We start from the raw sequence: 18455 nt of genomic DNA on the forward strand, positions 1-18455 counted from the left end.
ATGACTAAGACACAAGCCAAGATGGCGCTGTGACCTCGGCTGGGTGCTCCAGCCTGAAGCCTCCCCACCAGCACTGACCGGCCTCCATCTCGGGGGCACTGGGGCAGGCCCGGCCGCGGCTCTTACCAGGGGGTTCTTGTAATAGAGCAGCCTCCGCTCCTGGGCGTCCAGGGCAAACCACCTTTTCTTGAAAGCTTCTCGCTGCTGCAAAAGAGGGAAGCTTGTGCCAGGTGGGCCGAGCCGGGGACGCACAGAGGTCAGAGGGCCAGGCCGACGAGGCCACGGGAGCAGGCCAGTCCCTGCTCTGCAGTTACCCAGTGCCCCTCCCTGGGGCCCCGGAGCTCTGAAGGCTGTGCCCACCTCCCCAGCCCTGCCAGCGCCACCCTGCTGCCTGCAGGTGCGGCTGCGAATTGGAAGTAGAGCTTTCCTCTTTCTCAGGTTGCGGACAAGAAGGCTCAGAGAAAGGAAGCTGAGAAATCAGTAATGGCTACTGCTCAGCAATGCCGGGAGCCCTGGCCTTGGCCAAAGCCTCACCTGGGTCAGGGGATGGGGGCAAAAACCACAGGCTGGTGAAAGAAAGGAACGTGCCCAACCGGCGAACATGCCCAACCGGCGTGGCTCAGGGTTGAGTGTCCACCTAGGAACCAGGAGGTCTCGGTTCGGTTCCTGGTCGGGGGGCTTGGTCAGGGCTTGGCTCCCAGAGTGAGGTGTGCAGGAGGCAGCCAATCAATGATTCTCTCTCATCCTTGATGTTTCTCTCTCTCCTGCTCCCTTCCTCCCCGAAACCAATATAATCAATTTAAAAAATTATCTTTAAAAAAAAAGAAGCAAGGTGTGCAACCTTTGGACTAGTTCTCAAGCTGACTGAGGCTTCCTTTCACACTAATTGCTTAACACCTTTCCCGGTAGGTTGTTTTTAGTTTTTAACATATTTTTATGTTGAACGAGAATCATTGATCGGTTGCTTCCTGAACACCCCCCACTGGGGATTGAGCCTGCAACCCAGGCATGTGCCCTTGACCAGCATGGAACCTGGGACCTTTCATTCCACAGGTGGACGCTCTATCCACTGAGCCAAACCAGTAGGGCTTTCCTGGTAGTTTCAACAACCATCCTGGCGACATATCACACCTTAAAAACACCTTGGGATGCTGCCGCTTTGGGAATGTATTTAGGGGGCTCCTGCTTTTCCCTTCCTTTTCTCTTCTCCTCCTCCCATCCCCCCTTTCTCTCCTCACGCCACCACACCCACTCCAGCCAGACTCTGACCTTGAGCCTCACCACAAATACCTGTCTGGGTCTGAGATGGCTTCGGGCAGCAGGAGCCTCCACGCCTGGACCCTTGGTGGGAGGCACAGGGGCTCCCTGTCCTTCACGGTAAGTGGGAAGCAGCAGCCACCGAGGGGTTAGGACTGGTTTGCAAATGGGAGCAGAGGCGGGCTTGTGCTGGGAGGGGCCTGCCCACGTGCCCCGCGTAGTGCGCAGGTGTGTCCTCTCAGACTAATCTCTACCCGCTGACTGACGTGGGTCGCCCGGCAGGGCCCCAGCACAGAGCACACAGAGCACAAGAGTGGAGACCCTTGCAGTGATGCTTTCCCAGGAGCAGGGCCATTTGGGGGAGCTAAGGGGAAAGCAGGGGAGGGTGGTGCTGACAAGGAGAGAGGATGCCCGGGGAGAGGGAGAGGCACCTGCAGCAACACTGGCCAGCTGACCCCTCGGTCCTTGGCCCCAGGAACACACACACATTGGTTTACTTCCTTCCTTGTCCTGCTTCCCACGTTCTGCCATATTGCCCGCTGGGCCGGGGGCCAGGAAAGCCCCCAGGGACCCGGAGAATGTACCTTTGGGCCAGTCTTTTCCATGAAGCCTTGTTTGAGGTAGTTCCTGGTGATGAGGGGCACGAGCTGGGGAGAAAGAGACATGCACTGACCCCCTGACTGACAGCCCAGGGGGGTCGGGCCCCCCACTGAACTTGGCCGTGCCACAAAGGGGAAGTCTGGAATGGGGAAGGATGTGTGTGCTCGTGGCTCACGGGGCTATATTTGGAACGTGGTATGGATGCAATGTTAATATTTCACCAGAGCCAGATGTGTGCGGGGCTTCCCAACACAGCTGAGTCTTGATTGAAGAACTTGATTTAAGGAACGCTCTGACCCTCCCCAGGAGCTGGACACAGACAAGGCTCTGAGGAGACCCTCCTGTCAGGCTCTCCTACAGGGTCTAGTGTGTGTCAGGCTCTGGGAGCAATTCCCAGCCACCCCCTTAGATGGGAGGCATTGTCACTGCAATGGTACAGTGGTCAAGGGTACTCCCGAAGTCACCCTGCTGGGAGGATGGAGATCTGGAATCCACACCTGGGGCTGATGGGCACTAGACACACACGTGTGGTCCTCCTGTGATGCTAGGGTAGAAACATGCCTCTCATCAGGCCCCTGGCCATAGTGGCGATTCTGACACAGGGCCCCAAGGAGGGCACAGCAGAGTGCGGACGTAGAGAAAGCTCTGGACTAAGAGTCGGGAGACTGGGTTCTAGCTCCGGTTCTGACCTCAACTAGCTGTGTTCCCCTGGCAAACCCTCTGAGCCTGCTTCCCTCTCTGCAGTCAGGAGTCCGGAGGGCGTGATCTTCCGGATCCCTCGCAGCTTGCCCTGCTACTTCAGGGACGCAGCCAGGGGTTGATGCTGGAGCACAGATCAACCTGGCGAGCCTAGGGCTTCCAACCACAGCCCAGCCCTCTGGGGTGGTGGGGAGGGGGACCCCAGAGCTCCAGGGCAGAGGCAAAGAGGAAGTGAGGTCTGGGGAATGGGAATAGGAAGTCTGAAACGGAGGAAATGGTGAGCCAAACCCAAAAATATAAACTCTACAACTTCCCTTCCCCTAAAACATAGTCTATAGACTTCAATTCCTTCATTTGCAGAAAAAGAAAAAAAAAGAAAGAAAACCCGAGTCCCTTGTGCTCAACAGTCTGAACCTGAGCCGAGGCAGGGCTAGGCAGAGGAAAACACCTCGGAGGAGGAAAGACACGTGGATGGAGTACTGATCCCTGTACCTCGGATGCCGTGGCTCCCCTGATTCTCACAATAGCCCTGGGAGGTAGATGAGCAGGTGACAGATGAGCAGGCTGAGGCTCAGAGCGGTAAGGGGCCTTATCCTAATTAACACAGCTTCCCTGGCTTCGGTCCATGCTTCCTTAGCACAGGACCAAAACCCCATGAGGACATCTAAGCTCCTGGCATCTGGATGCCTAAGCGACGGCCCAGGACCTCACACAGACATAGAGGAGGAAAGGCAGGGGGGAGATGGGCACAGAGAGGTAATGATGGCAGATGAGGGAGGCAAGAGGACATTGAGAAAGTTGGCCAACCACCAATTTCTTCTGCAGAGGTCAGCAAAGTCGGAGCGCCAGCTCAGATCCAGGCGGCCGGCTGAGCATCTGCACTTGGCCCTCCCTGCTCTCCAGTCAGCAGCCAGCACCCCAGCACCCTGCCCCCAGGAATGTGCGCTCGCCAGTTCTGGGTGCTAACTCTGCAGACCCGGAGTACCCTGACCCAGGCGGCTGGGGCCGCTTCCAGAGGGTCACCATCCCGGTGCATCACTGGGCCTGGAGTGGACCCCCATCCCAGGCACTCGGCTCCCTGAAAACTTGGGAATTAAGGAGCCTTTAGGTTTTCAAGGAGGACCTCACAGTTTGGAATAAGACAGCCCCATCACTTACAAAATCCTCTTCAAGTAGGGCCTAAACTAAACACCACATCATGGTGTTTAGTTTAGTGCCTCAAAGCTGGAAGGAACCCTGAAGATGACCTAATGAAGTGCCATCTTGCAGATCTGGAAACAGGTCTGCAGAGAGGTGGCGTGACCCTCACGGGTCACAAAGCAGGTCAGCCACAGAGCACCCATGAGAGCCCAGGCCTCCTGGCTCCAGGCAGCACCCTCGGCCTTGACATTGCCCACACTGCCTGCTCCCCCAGCCAAGCCTGAGAGAGGTACATCCCAGGCACTGGAGACGAGCAACATGAAGTTCAAAAGGCTCACCACCTCCTGGGCCGTGAAAAGCAGATGTTCCTGCTAGAACTGTAATGGGGAACTGCCTTCACGAGACCAAAATATGAAGGGCAAAGGGCACGTGAGTGTGGGAAGAGCACATGTGATTATCCACGTGACCTTCCTGGGACTCAGTTTCTCATCAGCAAAATGGGAATAACCACTCCCCCCGCCCCCCCCACACACACACACTGCCTGCTACAGGGTTACGAGATAAAAGGGGCTCTAACGCACTTTGTGAGCAGTGTGGTGGGGACCGTGTGCGCCTTGTAGAGGGAGAATGGGTCAGGAAGAAATGCCCAAATCCTGAGCCCTGTGACCCCCGAAGGGGACAGTCTGGCCTGCCTTTCAGAGGCCGCCTTACCTCCCCCCCAGCCCCCTCCGCCTCCCCAGGAGAAAGCCTTCGGCTTCCCTTGGAGGTGCCCATCCCCAAGTCTCAAGGTCTTGCCTGCAAACCAACCTAGTCTGCCTCTGAGTGTCTTCCGGGTTAGCAGACAGGGAGAGGAGATGGCAGAGAGGAGATTCGGAGGTTGGGGTCCTCTGTTAGCTCACCTCAGACTCCGGGAGCTCAGGAAAGGCTGCCTTTAGGTACTGAAGACGGGCTGCGCGGAGGGAGTTGAACCAGTCCACTATCTCCTGCAGAGAAAAAGGCAAAGGACAGATGGACAGCCGGTGAGCTGGGGGCTGGGCTGAGAGTGGCAGCAGGAAGCTAGCAAGGTTTTCAGGTCTGTGTGCAGCATTCCACATACACACACATTCCCCCAGTCCCACTGAGGGGCCTGCGGGTTGGTCACAGGTGGCTGGGGGAACAAGGTGTGTGTGTGGGGGGGGGGGGGGGTCTCCTGAGCAAGTGGAAAGCCAGTGGAGGGAGGTCTGGAGCCATGGGAAAGGCCCCAGGTGAGCTGCATGGGAGTTACCCAATGGCCTGGGATGGTCCTTGACATTTCCTCACGGGTGTACGCATCACCTGAGGATCTGGTTACAGGGCAGATGTGAGTTCAGTGGGGGTGGGGTAGGGCCTGAGAGTCTGCATTCCTCACAATCAGCGACGTGATGCTGGCCAGTAGGACACACTTTGAGGAGCGGGAGTCTTCGCTCAGATGTCCAAGACCGGTTTTCAGGTGGGGCACGGGCACTGGGGGTGCTCCTCCACTGGGGGTGCTCATGGCTCAGAGGGCAGCGCAGACTGAAGCCGCTTGGACCTTCTGCTGTCACTCCGGGAGAATGCCCCCCTCAGCCATGCGGGCACCACCACCTCACCAGGTGGACAGCTCCTCCAGCCGGCTCTGCCCTGCTCCGCTGCTCCCCCATCGGTCCTCCCTGCCCGCAGCCAGAGTGCTTTTCCCTTTGCAAGTCTACTGAGTCCAAGATCGAGTCCCCTCCAGGACCCTCACGAAGAAAACCTAAGCTCTTTGATCTGACGGACTTTGCCCTCTGAGTGCCTTCCGTACAAACAAAGCCATCTCTGCTCGCTCCTCCTGGAACTCTGTGCCTCACCCACCTCGCTCCCTCACCCACGCATCCGTATGGCCCAAGACATTCTACTGATCCTGAAGGTTAGTTTAGATGTTGACATAGATTTTTGCTCAGCCCAAGCCCTGCCTCTGAGAACTGCCCCACTCATATCGGGTCTAGTAATAATTAATGTCGTTTTTAAACATTCGTTTAAAATCTTGCTTGGCGTTGACTTGTATTGACATAACCTTCAAACACGTGGTATCTACAGAACTTGTGAAGTGCAATTAACAAGTTTTGCTTGAAAAAGTTTGTGTTTGGTTTGGTTTTTGTTGCAAAACTAGGGCTAAGAAGATGGCGGATGAAGAGCATATTCGGCACTGCATGCTTTACGAGTTCCAATTAGGAAGAAAAGCAAGTGAGGCTGCAAAAAACATCTGTAGTGCTCTTGGTCAAGATGCAGTTAGCGCCAGAAAATGCCAGGGTTGGTTTGAGAAATTTCGCGAGGGAAATTTTTCGTTAGATGACAAGAGTGGTCGAGGCTGTGTGTCCAATTTTGATCAAGAAGCTCTTCAAGCTCTTTTGGTGCAAAATCCTCAAATTACCCAACAAGAGCTTGCAACAACTTTAAATTGTTCACAAAAAAAACAATTTCCAATCAATTGCGTGCACTTGGCAAAGTCCAAAAGTTTGGAAAATGGGTTCCTCATGAGTTGACCAACAACAACCGTAATCAAAGAGTCACAATTTGCAGTTCGCTCCTCTCTCGTTAAAACTGTTTGCCGTTTTTAGAGCAAATTGTTACCAGAGATGAAGAATGGGTGCTGTATGTTAATTTGAAAAGACGGCCTCAATGGTTGGACAAAAATGAGGCTCCGCAGCCCACGCCAAAACCTGACTTGCATGCGAAAAAAGTGATGTTGTGTGTTTGGTGGAATTTTAAAGGAATTCTTCATTATGAACTTTTACCATCTAACCAAACCATTACAAGTGCAGTGTATAGTGCCCAATTGGAAAGGTTAGCCCAAGCTTTAAGAGAAAAAGAACCCGCGCTGATTAATCGGAAGGGCGTAATTCTTCACCACGATAAAGCACGACCGCATACTGCAAGAATCACTGCTGAAAAACTGTGCCAGTTGGAATGGGAAGTTCTCCCTCAACCTGCATATTCTCCTGATATTGCCCCTTCTGATTACCATTTGTTTCGTTCTTTGCAAAACTTTCTTCTTGGAAAAAAATTTAATAATGAAGAATGCCTCAAAAATGCATTGACCGAATTTTTTGCATAAAAAATACAAGAATTTTACAACAGAGGGATTAAAATGCTTCCTGAGCGTTGGGCACAAGTAGTAGAAAACAACGGCAACTATATTGTTGATTAAATTTTTTGTATTGTTTAAATAAATTCGATTTAAAAAAGTATTAGAAAACGACATTAATTATTACTAGACCTAATACTCACCACCCACCGCCCAGCCACAGCTGCTGCTGTGATCCTGCCCCTTCTTGGCCACAGCAGCCGGACCAGGGTCTGATTTCCTGGACCTTTACGTAATGCTTCTCAAACTTTAATGTGCATAATGATCACCTGCGGATCCTATTAAAATGCAGTTTCTGCCAGGCCAGCGTGGCTCAGTGGTTGAGCGTCGATCTATGAACCAGGAGGTCATGGTTTGATTCCTGGTCAGGGCACATGCCCGGGTTGCGGGCTTGATTCCCAATGTGGGGCATGCAGGATGCAGCTGATCAATGATTCTCTCTCATCATTGATGTTTCTCTCTCTCTCTCTCTCTCTCTCTCTCTCTCTCTCTCTCTCTCTCTTTCTCTCTCTCATCAATAACAATATTTTAAAAATTAAAAATATTTTAAATAAAATGCATTTCTAATTCAGTAGGTCCATGGTGGGCCTACACATGGAAAAGCAAGAACCCAGCGTGCACTGCTGCCTGATCTCTCCGTTTCTCCCCCATCCTCAGGATCTCCGGTGCCACCTGGACTCACCATACCCGGGCATCGTCCTTCTGCTGCCTGGACCCCCCCTTGGTGGATGTGAACTGTCCAGAAGCACCCACTTTATGCACAGGCTCATCTCTCTGATCTCACCCTGCCTTCCTCACACCTCTATCTCTGACCAGAAAGTGACGATAGATTTAGGCAAACAGAAGCTGCACATCTCAAGAGGGTTTGTCGCTGGGCCCGCAGAGCCCTGGGGAGCCGAGCTGGAGGGCGGCACGCGAGGCCAGGCAGTCACCTTGCCGCTTTCCTGGTACACAAACAGGTTCCTGGTGTGGCCCTCTCTCCGGTAGGTGATCTGCAGCCCGTGGGGGTGCCCTATCTTCTCCGTCTGAAAGGTGGCATTCAAGTCCTTGAGGTGGATGGCAGCTTTGGGGCTTTTGCCCTGAAAGAGAGGAAATGGATACTCAAGATGCCGAGAGACAGTCTGCAGGGAATCATCTCCTTCACCAAGGCCTCAAACAGACCCATAACCAACTTGTAACTTTCCGTAGGCTTTCCATGTTCTTGCTCTGACATTAAGACACACGTGTTCTCCCGCTGTCCTGTATTCAGCCATCCCACCATCCTGCTCACTCAGACTGGCCTCTCGAGTTGGAATGGGGCCTGGAGAGGCTGTAATGCAGGACTTTTCAAAATTTTAGCCACGGATGTTTTTCTGAAGCAAGTCTTCTGTGGAAGCCACCCAATAAAATAAAGCAGATAAAGCAGATGTGGGGTACTCGCTGGTCTCAGGGTTCTGAAACAGTTCCATCACTGATTCATGCTGAGCAGGGAAAAGAGTGCTTTCCGCCAAAGCCGGTTTGGCTCAGTGGATAGAGCGTTGGTCTGCGGACTGAAAGGTCCCAGGTTCGATTCGGGGCAAGGGCATGTACCTTGGTTGTGGGCATATCCCCGGTAGGGGGTGTGCAAGAGGCAGCTGGTCGATGTTTCTCTCTCATCGATGTTTCTAACTCTCTATCTCTCTCCCTTCCTCTCTGTACAAAATCAATAAAATACATTAAAAAAAAAAAAAGAGTGCTTTCCTTCAAAATTGGTAAGAGAGAAAATTTATAACAAAAATTGTGGAGCTGTGGGAGCCATTAATCCATGTGCCATTTAAATAAAAATAGCCTTGGCTGGTCTGCTCAGGGGATAGAGCGTTGGTCTGTGGACTGAAGGGTCCCAGGTTTAATTCCGGTCCAAGGCACATGCCAGGCTTGATCTCTAGTAAGGGGCATGCAGGAAGGAGGCAACTGATCAATGATTCTCATAATTGATGTTTCTATCTCTCACCCTCTATCCTTCCTCTCTGAAATCAATAAAAATATGTTTTTTTAAAGACAAGAAAAAATAAAATAAAACTTCAGTTCCTTTCTCAGCCCCATTTCAAATGCTCAAGTATCCACTCGAGGCCAGTGGCTAGGGTATTTTGTTGTTGTTGTTAATTCTCACCCAAGAACATTTTCCCATTGATTTTTAGAGAGAGTGGAAGGAAGGAGGAGCAAGAGAGAGAGAGAGACAGAGAGAGAGAGAGAGAGAGAGAGAGAGAGAGAGAGAGAGAGAGAGAGAGAGAGAGAGAGATATGTGAGAGAGATACATCATTTGGTTGCCTCCCATGCACGGCCCCAGAATGGAGCCTGCAACCAAGATATGTGCCCTTGACCAGGAATCGAACCCAGGATCCTTCAGTCCACAGGACAATAATTTATCCACTGAACCAAACCAGCTAGGGCTAGTGGCTAGGGTATTGAACAGGAAAGGCATAGAACTGAAGGAAGTTCTATTGAACAGTCTTCTTTAGGGGGAAAGTTGGTTATATCTATTACAATGTTGAGTGTTCTTCTTTGACTCACAATTTTGCATCTAAGAATCCACCCCAAGAAAGTAATTGCATTTCTGTGCAAACATGCATGCCAAAAGATGCTTATTACCAGTTAATTGCTGGTATACCAACAGAAAAAGAAGTGTTTTACATATCCATTAAATAATTCAGTCATGGTACATCCACACAATGAAATGCCACAAACATTTTCAAAAGATGAACTTAGCCCTCACCAGTTTGGCTCAGTGGATAGAATCTCGGCCTGCAGACTGAAGGGTCCCAGGTTCAATTCCAGCCAAGGGCACATGCCCCGGTTGCTGGCTCAATCCCCAGTAGGGGGCGTGCAGGAGGCAGCCAATCCATGATTCTCTCTCATCATTGATGTTTCTATCTCTTTCTCCCTCTCCCTTTCTCTCTGAAATCAATAAAAATATGTCTTAAAAATAAAATAAAAAGACTAACTTCGGTCAATATTACTAATATGAAAAAATGTCCATGATAGCCATGAGAAATACCAAGTCCCAAAACAGGATGCAGAGTAAAAGCCTACTAACACAAAGAAGGGTTCCCCTCCCCCGATTCTCTCTAACAACTGACACTGCCAATTTTTAACATTTTTGCCAATATGATGGACTTGAAATTGAGCCTCACTGTTTTCATTTAATCAGCTATATTGAGGTATAATTGATAAACAAAAAACTCATTTTAAGAATACAGTTTTGCTTAAACCGGTTTAGCTCAGTGGATAGAGCGTTGGCCTGCAGACTGAGGGGTCCTGTATTTGATTCCGGTCAAGGGCATGTACCTGGGTTGTGGGCACATCCTCAGTGGGGGGGTGTGTAAGAGGCAGCTGATCAATGTTTCTCTCTCATCGATGTTTCTAACTCTCTGTCCCTCTCTCTTCCTCTCTGTAAAAAATCAATAATATATATATATTTTTTAAAGAATACAGTTTGATTTTTGACAAGCATATATTCCCCTGTAACCACTACCACAATCAAGATAGTCAACATCATTGACACCCCAAAAGTTTCCTCTGCCCCTTTGCAGTCAATCCCCACCCACCCCACCTCAACACCAGGCAATCACCACCTACTTGCTATTGATATAGAGTAGTTTTGTTTGTTGTGAAATTTCATATACATGGAATTATGTAGTACATATTCCTGTATGAGGCTTCTTTTGCTCAGAATAATATTTTTAGATTAATCCACCTTGTTGCATTTTTAGTACCTTGTCCCCCTGTATTCCATAACATTCCATTCTATGGAGGTATTAGAATTTGTGTATGCATCCAGCTGTGGACGGACATTTGGGTTCTTTCTAGGTTTTGGCTATTATAAATGAAGCTTCTATGAACATTTTTTTTTTGGACATATGTTTTTGTTCCTCCTCAGTAAATACCCATAAGTTGAATGGCTAGGTTATGTGGTTACGTATATATTTAACTTTATTTAAAATTGCCAATGCCCTAGCCGGTTTGGCTCAGTGGATAGAGCGTTGACCTAATGTCTGAAGGGTCCCAGGTTCAATTCCTGTCTAGGGCACATGTCAGGGTTGTGGACTCAATCCCCAGTGGGGGACATGCAGGAGGCAGCGGGTCAATGATTCTCTCTCATCATTGATGTTTCTGTCTCTCTCTCCATCTTCCTTCCTCTCTGAAATCAATAAAAATATATTTTAAAAAAATTAAATTGCCAAACTGTTTTCCAAAGAGGTTATGTAATTTATGGATGAGAGTTTCAGTTTCTCCACATCCTCACCAATACCTGGTGCTGTCAGGCTGTTTAATTTTAGCCATGATGGTGGGCGTGCAGCATCTCACTGTGGTTTTGGTCTGCATTTCCCTGACTGCCAGAGACATCAAGTGTCTCTTCTCACCCTTATCAGGCCTTTTGGTTTCCTTTCCGGAAAAAGGCCAGTCCATTTCCTTTGCCATTTTTCTAATGGATTGTCTTTTTCTTCTTGATTTGTAGGTTGTTGTTGTTGTTTTTTTTAAATGTTCTGAGCATCAACATTTTGTTATGCTGAGATATCTTTTGAGTTTCACTTTCTTTACACTTTATTTACTTTCTTGTATCACCCCAATTTTTTACATAAAAATGGGTTACCTTTATAAATTAAAATTTTTCCTTTTGGGGGAAAGAAATTAAAAAGACCAAAGGCAACTTGTGTTATCTTTAGACTGTTTTAGACTGAACAGGCTTAGCACTGAGACTCTCCGAGAGACCTGCTCCCAGCGGCTGCTGGGGTTCGGTGGCCCCTCCTAACTCTGCTCCACTTTCTCTTCCTGCCTCTTGTGCCTGCAACATTTTTCAGGACTTTAAACTGAAAACTAATAAGAAAACCTACTTTGCCCTAGCTGGTTTGGCTCAGTGGATAGAGCATAGGCCTGCAGACTGAAGGGTCCCAGGTTCAATTCCAATCAAGGGCACATGTCCAGTTGCAGGTTTGATCCCCAGTAGGGGATGTGCAGGAGGTGTCAATCAATGATTCTCTCTCATGATTGATGTTTCTATCTCTCTCACCCTCTCCCTCTCTGAAATCAATAAAAAGATATTAAAAAAGAGAAAAAGAAAAGAAATCCCTACTCTCAGTTGGAGGATAAATACTTTTCGTTCCTCATTATTTTTCACTTGGCCCTAGACTGCGGCCACCCATCGCACAGGTCCATCTGGAAAGCAACGGGGGAAATACACGATAATTCCTACATGTAGGAAGCAGAGCCAAGTGCTCAGAGCCTTCTGCTGGCTGCTCCCTCACATTCTCTTCTATTTCACTTCTTAGCACTTCCTGCCACCTGCTCTATCATATGCTGATGTATGTTTGATCACCATGTCTCCTTCCACTAGCATGAAAGCTCCGAGAGAAGAGGAGCTTTTGTTTAGCTCAATGCTGTGTCCCCAGTGCCTACAATAATGCCTAGCATATAGTAGGTGCTCAATAAATATTCCTGGTGTGTACCAATGAAGTCAAATCAAGTGATCATCAGGTTTCCTCATGGACCAGTCTAAGCTTATTCTACGTGAACAGGTGTTTTGGAGTGGGCTGGACTGACTGTATTACCAAGGAAAAATGGGATGTGGGGCCTGACTGTCCGTGGCTGACTGAGACCACCCACAAGACAAGTCCCTATTGATTGAAGAGCAGACGTCGGTGGGATGAGAGCCCCCTCCCAGATCTGGCCTCTTACCTGTTCCTTAGTGTAGTACTTCAGAAGGCCTTCTCTCGCCGACAGGACAAACCTCCTTCTCAGGAACTGCGCGTTGTCCCTTCCCCGCTTCCACAGGAACCCTTCCCGGTTACCTAAGCCGCCGAGGAAGACAGAGAGTGAATGCCCGCAGCCTCAAGACAAACAAGCAGCTCTCAATCCTCGTAGGGTCTCGGGGTACAACGAACCTCCCACCTGCTGCTAAAATGTCTCAAATCTAACCAACGTGGCTGTTTCCGATGCAGGACACGGGGTTTTCTATCGGGGGCCACATTTCCAATGTTCTCCCTTGGCTACGTCTTAAGAAGACACAGTAAACCCTGAAGGAGGCTAAGTCCTGAGAAACTGTACTGACGATTTCCCGTGGACATCAGCCCAGGGGCTCGCTCCAGAGTGCAGGAATAATGCACACAACACGCCCACCCCCCCTCCTCCCCCCCCAGGCACCTGCTGGCTGATGAATGCCAGGTGCTCCTGGTAGCTAGGAGAGTGGAGCACTGGCTGCCTCTGATCCTCCCAGAGTGTTTTTGTGCACTTTGTTCTCCGGGTCAGTGTCAGCCAAGGTCCAGGACTACCAATGACATTGTGTCTTGCACCAGGGCATGAAGGAAGGTGATATCCAGCCCAAGCACCTTACTAAGCCTGTGCCACCCCGGGGGCTACAGGAGCCAGGTGCAGGGCTGTGCTCCCGATGGGTGAGCCTTCCTGCAACTTACAGGAAGACTCTACACCCTGGCGGCCCCGCAAGGACGTGCAAACACGCTTCCTGTCCATGCAGACCGCAAACCCCACCAACTGCTGTGTTGCCATTTCAGTGGCAGAGAAACCCGGGCCCGGGCCTCTGTGGCCAGAGGGAGGGCAACACATATCTCTCGGTTGGACCTTGCTCCTAAGAATCGGGCGCTTGGTTTTCTAGAACTCGCTGCAATAGAGACCTCAAAGGGGGATGAACATTCACTGTACCTGTGAGTGAGATGTTTTTCCCATCAGCCATAAATTCCTGTCTCTCATACTTAGCTCGAATCCATTGTTCCTTTAAAACCCTAAAAAAAAAAAAAGAGAACCTCTGGTCAGCTGTGTCTGCTGCGTGCTCTGCCCACAGTAACTATCTGAGGCCCCTCGGCTGGAGGCGGGAGCATTACACAGCGGCCTCACTGCCTGCTCAGGCTACTGTTAACCTTTGGGGCTGGGACTGTCCTGTACACGCTAGGATGTTTGCCAGCATCTCTGGCTTCTACCTCCTGGATGCCAGTAGCCCTTCCTCCCCAGTGATACCCAAACATGTTTCAGACATTCCTAGTGTCTCCCAGAGGAAATGTGTCCTCCAGGCAGCTGTACGAAAACCTCTGGGCTATTCCAATGCTAGCCCAGCCCTTCAGGTCAGCAAGACCGACACCAGCTCCTCAGGATCGTCTACGCTGCCGCCTCCACTGCACGCTCCTAGCTTAGGTCAGGAGGCCAGGAGCCTCCTCCCAGGCCTGCCCATGAACTCGGGGCATGCCACACCGGGCGGAGCAGTGGTCTTGGAGTCTAACCATCTGGGCTCTGGTCCCACTCGACCATTTATCCACTGTGTGATCAAGAACAAGATATTCGCCGAAACCGGTTTGGCTCAGTGGATAGAGCATCAGTACCAAGCCCTTCCCTGGATCCACCTGCTGCCCAGGTCCATGGACGAGACCCCCCCAGGCAGAGACCCGGAGGTGGGGTGGGACAGGAACGGCGCACTCACAGGCAGTCGCTGGCCTGAGGGATGTAGTAGAAAGCAGGGACTCGGGCTTCGTACTTGGCCTTCGCACGGAGGTTCCCGTTGTGGGTCATAAACTGCAAAACAACAGCAACGAGGCGGCAATATTAGAACTTGCAAAATGTGAAATGAAACCATGGTGTACCCGGAAGGCCCCTGTTCTCCCCGGCTCCCCCGCTGAGTCAGGAGACAGTCCTAGGGGAATTTGGCACAGCCCATCAGAATGAACCAGAAAATGAAATACCAGCGTTTGCTAGAAAGGCCGGAGCAATGTGGTGCCGGAACAACGAAGCCTCACAGAGGCAGAGTGCACCCCAGTTCCCACACGCTGGTTCACCTGATCCCCTTACCCATGTTCATATTACCATCCCCATTATAGAGGCTCAGAGAGGTTAGGCGATTTACCCAAGGTAACACAGCTAGAAAGTGGAGAGCTGGGATTTGAGCCCAGGCTTGTCCAACTCCCAAAGCTCATGTTCTCCCTCCTACCCCTCCACAGCTGGCCAGGACCCGCCCGCAACAATCCCCCCAAGTCTGCAGGCAGTACAGGCAGCTGGGAGGCGGAAGTCAGTGCTGACCCCATGGAGTTCTAGGTCAGGGTCATCACTGGGGCCCTTTGACACATGAGAGACCCAGGGACACATGGGCCAAGAGTCAGCACTCGGCAACAGCAGTGGCATAGCCGGGGTGAGGGCGGTGTGGGGAGAAACATCAGGTTTTTAATAGGGGAACCCTATTCTTTCCCCTCTGAGCTGTATCACGGGATTTCCATGGGCTTTGGACCTTGGCAGAGCAGGGCTCACATCCCAGCGGTGCCACCCATTCACGGAGGGACCCTCAGGCAGCACTTAACCCGTGAGCTTCAGGGATGGCACCTGCCAAGCTGGAGGAAATATAATGGGGGCGGGAAGGGGACATAAGGTGCCAACAAAAAACCTTTGGGTTTCGGTGCTGGGTTGCGGGCTTCCTGACACTAGAATGTAAGCTCCATGCGGACAGATGGAGCCTCCTGCCCCAGCACACGGCAGGCATCCTGTAGCTAGGTATTGAGTGAATAAGTAAAGCATCTAGCTCAGAGGCCTGGCACAGTGCCTGGCACACAGCGGGCACTCAGAGAGGATGTGCCTGCTCCCCTGACAGTCCTGGAAATCCCTGGCCAACCAGCACCGGAGAGGACTGCCTGCCCTCAGAAGGTGTCCTGGCCAAATTGGTATTTTCCTCGGGGCTGAGGTGTCCTCCCTCACCACAGGTCAGCGGAGCCAAGTAGTCCCCTTCCTGGTGAGGGGACTGGAAGGAGAGAACAGGCTCAGGATTCTGGAACTGGGATGCTTGCTTCTGTTCCAGGCCAGGACTTCAGCTAATGAGAGCAGTCACCGGTACTGACTGGTACTCTGCACCTGCATGGAGCCTGCACTTAATCCTTACAGCAGCTCTGTGAAGGTGGGGGAGGGGGATGTCCCCCTAACACAGATATGAAAACTGAGGGTCCACAACGAGGGTTAAAAAACCCTGAGCTTGCCAAAACCGGTTTGTCTCAGTGGATAGAGCGTCAGCCTGTGGACTGAAAGGTCCCAGGTTCGATTCCGGTCAAGGGCATGTACCTTGGTTGCGGGCACATCCCCAATAGGAGGTGTGTAGGAGGCAGCTGATCGATAATTCTCCCTCATCGATGTTTCCAACTCTCTATCCCTCTTTCTTCCTCTCTGTAAAAAATCAATAAAAAAATATATATTTTTAAATCAATAAAATATATTTAAAAAACAAAAACAGCCGAAACCGGTTTGGTTCAGTGGTAGAGTATCTGTCTGCGGACTGAAAGGTCCCAGGTTTGATTCCGGTCAAGGGCATGTATTGAAATACATTGGTTGCGGGCACATCCCCGGTAGGGGGTGTGCAAGAGGCAGCTGGTAGATGTTTCTCTCTCATAGACGTTTCTAGCTCTCTATCTCTCTCCCTTCCTCCTCTCTGTAAAATATCAATAAAATATATTTTTTAAAAATAATAAATAAATAAATAAATAACAAAAACAAAACAAAAACCTGGTGTTTCCAAAACAAACAATTGAGGAAGCCAGGACCTGACCTCGGGGCCTCTGTCTGGGCCCAGTGATGGCCTCTCTCTGGGCCTTCGGGTCCTTCCCTGTAAAACGGGGGCCCCCAGCCCACGCCTCCACCCCACGCGCCCCTGGCACCTCCACGAGGCCGTCCTCCCAGAAGTCCAGCCTCACGGACTTGACTCTGCTGATGTCGGGGAAGTTGCGGTGGACGCCGGAGCAGTGCAGGCAGATGAAGACGCCCAGCTTGTAGGAGGCCCAGTCGGGATCTGCGGGGCGAGAGGGCGGGGGCCGGGCCGGTGGAGAGCCGGGCGAGGAAACCAGGGTTTCTTTCCCCCACCCCACCCCCAGGCAGCACTGGACTCCTGGGGCGATGCCCGCGCTGGGGGAGCCTTCTCTCCGGGGCCCCCACCTGGGGTGAACTCAGAATGCCAGGTGGAAGCTGGTGGCGCGGTAAGACCTTGGCAAAGAAAGGCCGTGGAAGGAGCTCTGGGAACCGGGGCGGGAGGCTGCGGCGCGGGACGCCCGGAGCCCAGCGGGAACCGAGAGGGAGCGCGGTCGGGGGGCCGGCAGGGCGAGCTGGGGCCCCTCGGGTGCGGGATGTCCTGGACGGAGGAGCGTATGGAAGTGGCCTCAGGGGCCGGGGGCCGGGGAGGTGGGTGACTGGCCGGGAGGACGGGTCCGGCCCCCGGGTCCGGGATCGGGGGTTGGGGTCCCCAGCCGCGCCCTTACCCGCGGCCCCGCAGTCGGCGCAGCGCGCGTTGCCGGTGCCCGCCGCCCGCAGCAGCTCCAGAAGCCGCTTCTTGTTGCGCTCGCGGTCGCCCATGGCCGGCCCGGCGGGCGGGCGGGCTCAGCCCTCGGACCCGCGGCCCAGCATGGCCAGTGCGCTCGCCGGGCAGGTGGAGAGGGACCGGCCAGCGCCTCTGGCCCCGCCTCCCCGCCGTCTGCTCCGCCCGCCCGGGGCGCGGCGTCTGGGCTCCAGGATCCGGACCCGGCAGGAGGGAGTCCAAGTCCCACAGGCTCCAGACCCAGTCCTGGCCGCCATCTGCCAGCGAGGCCCACCGATTCCACCCCCGGGGCCTCCGTCTCCCCCTCTGTGGAAGGGAAATAACGGCAATGCCGTCCCAGGCTCCTTGGGCAGTCAGACAGGATCTGACGTCTGTGAAAGCTTTCTGCTGATGCAGACTTGACATCTACCGAGAGCTTCAGAGACGTCCAGTGCCACCTCCTCAGGGAGCCCTCCTTGATTGCCGGCCTCGAGGAACTCCTCCCTCCGGCTGGGGTCTTCCTGAGTCTGTCCATCCCTTTGGGCCCCAGCACCTTCCGTCTGCCTGGCAATCAGTGACTCACACATTTATGTCCGCCCCTCCTCCCTCGGTCTGCTGTCAGTAGTTGTATTTCTGCATCTCACACAGCTCCTGGAAATAGTACCTGCATATTTTTAGAAGCCCACTAAATGCTTGCAGGAAGTGTGGTTTCACCCGCGTGGACCCCCTGAAGTACAGTGTGTGTTTTTAATGATTGAGAGAGAGAGAGATAAGGAGGGAGGGAGAGAGAGAGAAGAGAAACACCAATGGCTTGCCTCCCACACTTACCCTGGCTCAGGATCAAAGCCACCACCCTGCACATCTGGACGAGGCTCCCACTAACTGAGTTGCTTGTCAAGGGCTCTCTGAACAGCTGTATTTCGGAGGTGTGGGCAGGGCCTAGGTGGCCTTGAATGCGGCCTTTTTATGAATCCCTGTTCCCCTCCCACATTCCTGTCACTCTTTTTTTTTAAAATATATTTTATTGATTTTTTAAAGAGAGAAAGAGAGAGGGATAGAGAGTGAGAAACATCAATGAGAGAGAAACATCAACCAGCTGCCTCCTGCACACCTCCTACTGGGGATGTGCCAGCAACCAAGGTACGAGCCCTTGACCGGAATTGAACCCGGGACCTTTCAGTCCGCAGGCCGACGCTCTATCCATTGAGCCAAACTGGTCAGGGCTCCTGTCACTCTTTGACATCATCGCGGGCTTCTGTCTGGTAAGACACACACCGCACACACGTGCCATCTCCCCTGTAGGTAAACACCCACCTGTCGTACACATGTGGCTTAGCAACCGATGTCGTAGCTGACTTCCTT

General features: G+C 52.0%; 1 protein-coding gene across 7 annotated transcripts in view; it reads right to left on the bottom strand.

Annotated features, from left to right (window-relative positions):
* Positions 1-18455, bottom strand: part of ADAP2 (ArfGAP with dual PH domains 2) — a 28213-nt gene that overhangs the window by 3597 nt on the left and 6161 nt on the right. Inside the window, exons 2-10 of one of the 7 annotated variants that reach the window (XM_045587374.1) lie at positions 17059-17182; positions 16465-16595; positions 14259-14350; positions 13490-13569; positions 12509-12621; positions 7750-7896; positions 4596-4679; positions 1842-1904; positions 127-204 (exon numbers count right to left, since the gene is read on the bottom strand). In XM_045587374.1, the coding sequence (XP_045443330.1) occupies positions 127-204; positions 1842-1904; positions 4596-4679; positions 7750-7896; positions 12509-12621; positions 13490-13569; positions 14259-14350; positions 16465-16595; positions 17059-17152 (882 nt within the window). In that variant the 5' untranslated portion in view covers positions 17153-17182. Of the gene's footprint in view, positions 1-126; positions 205-1841; positions 1905-4595; positions 4680-7749; positions 7897-12508; positions 12622-13489; positions 13570-14258; positions 14351-16464; positions 16596-17058; positions 17253-18455 lie in introns of those variants that run through there. The other 6 variants (XM_045587377.1, XM_036454222.2, XM_045587378.1 and 3 more) reach the window with 6 other exon arrangements.

Source organism: Pipistrellus kuhlii, unplaced genomic scaffold (assembly GCF_014108245.1).
Source record: "Pipistrellus kuhlii isolate mPipKuh1 unplaced genomic scaffold, mPipKuh1.p scaffold_m20_p_28, whole genome shotgun sequence".
Classification (NCBI taxonomy): domain Eukaryota; kingdom Metazoa; phylum Chordata; class Mammalia; order Chiroptera; family Vespertilionidae; genus Pipistrellus; species Pipistrellus kuhlii.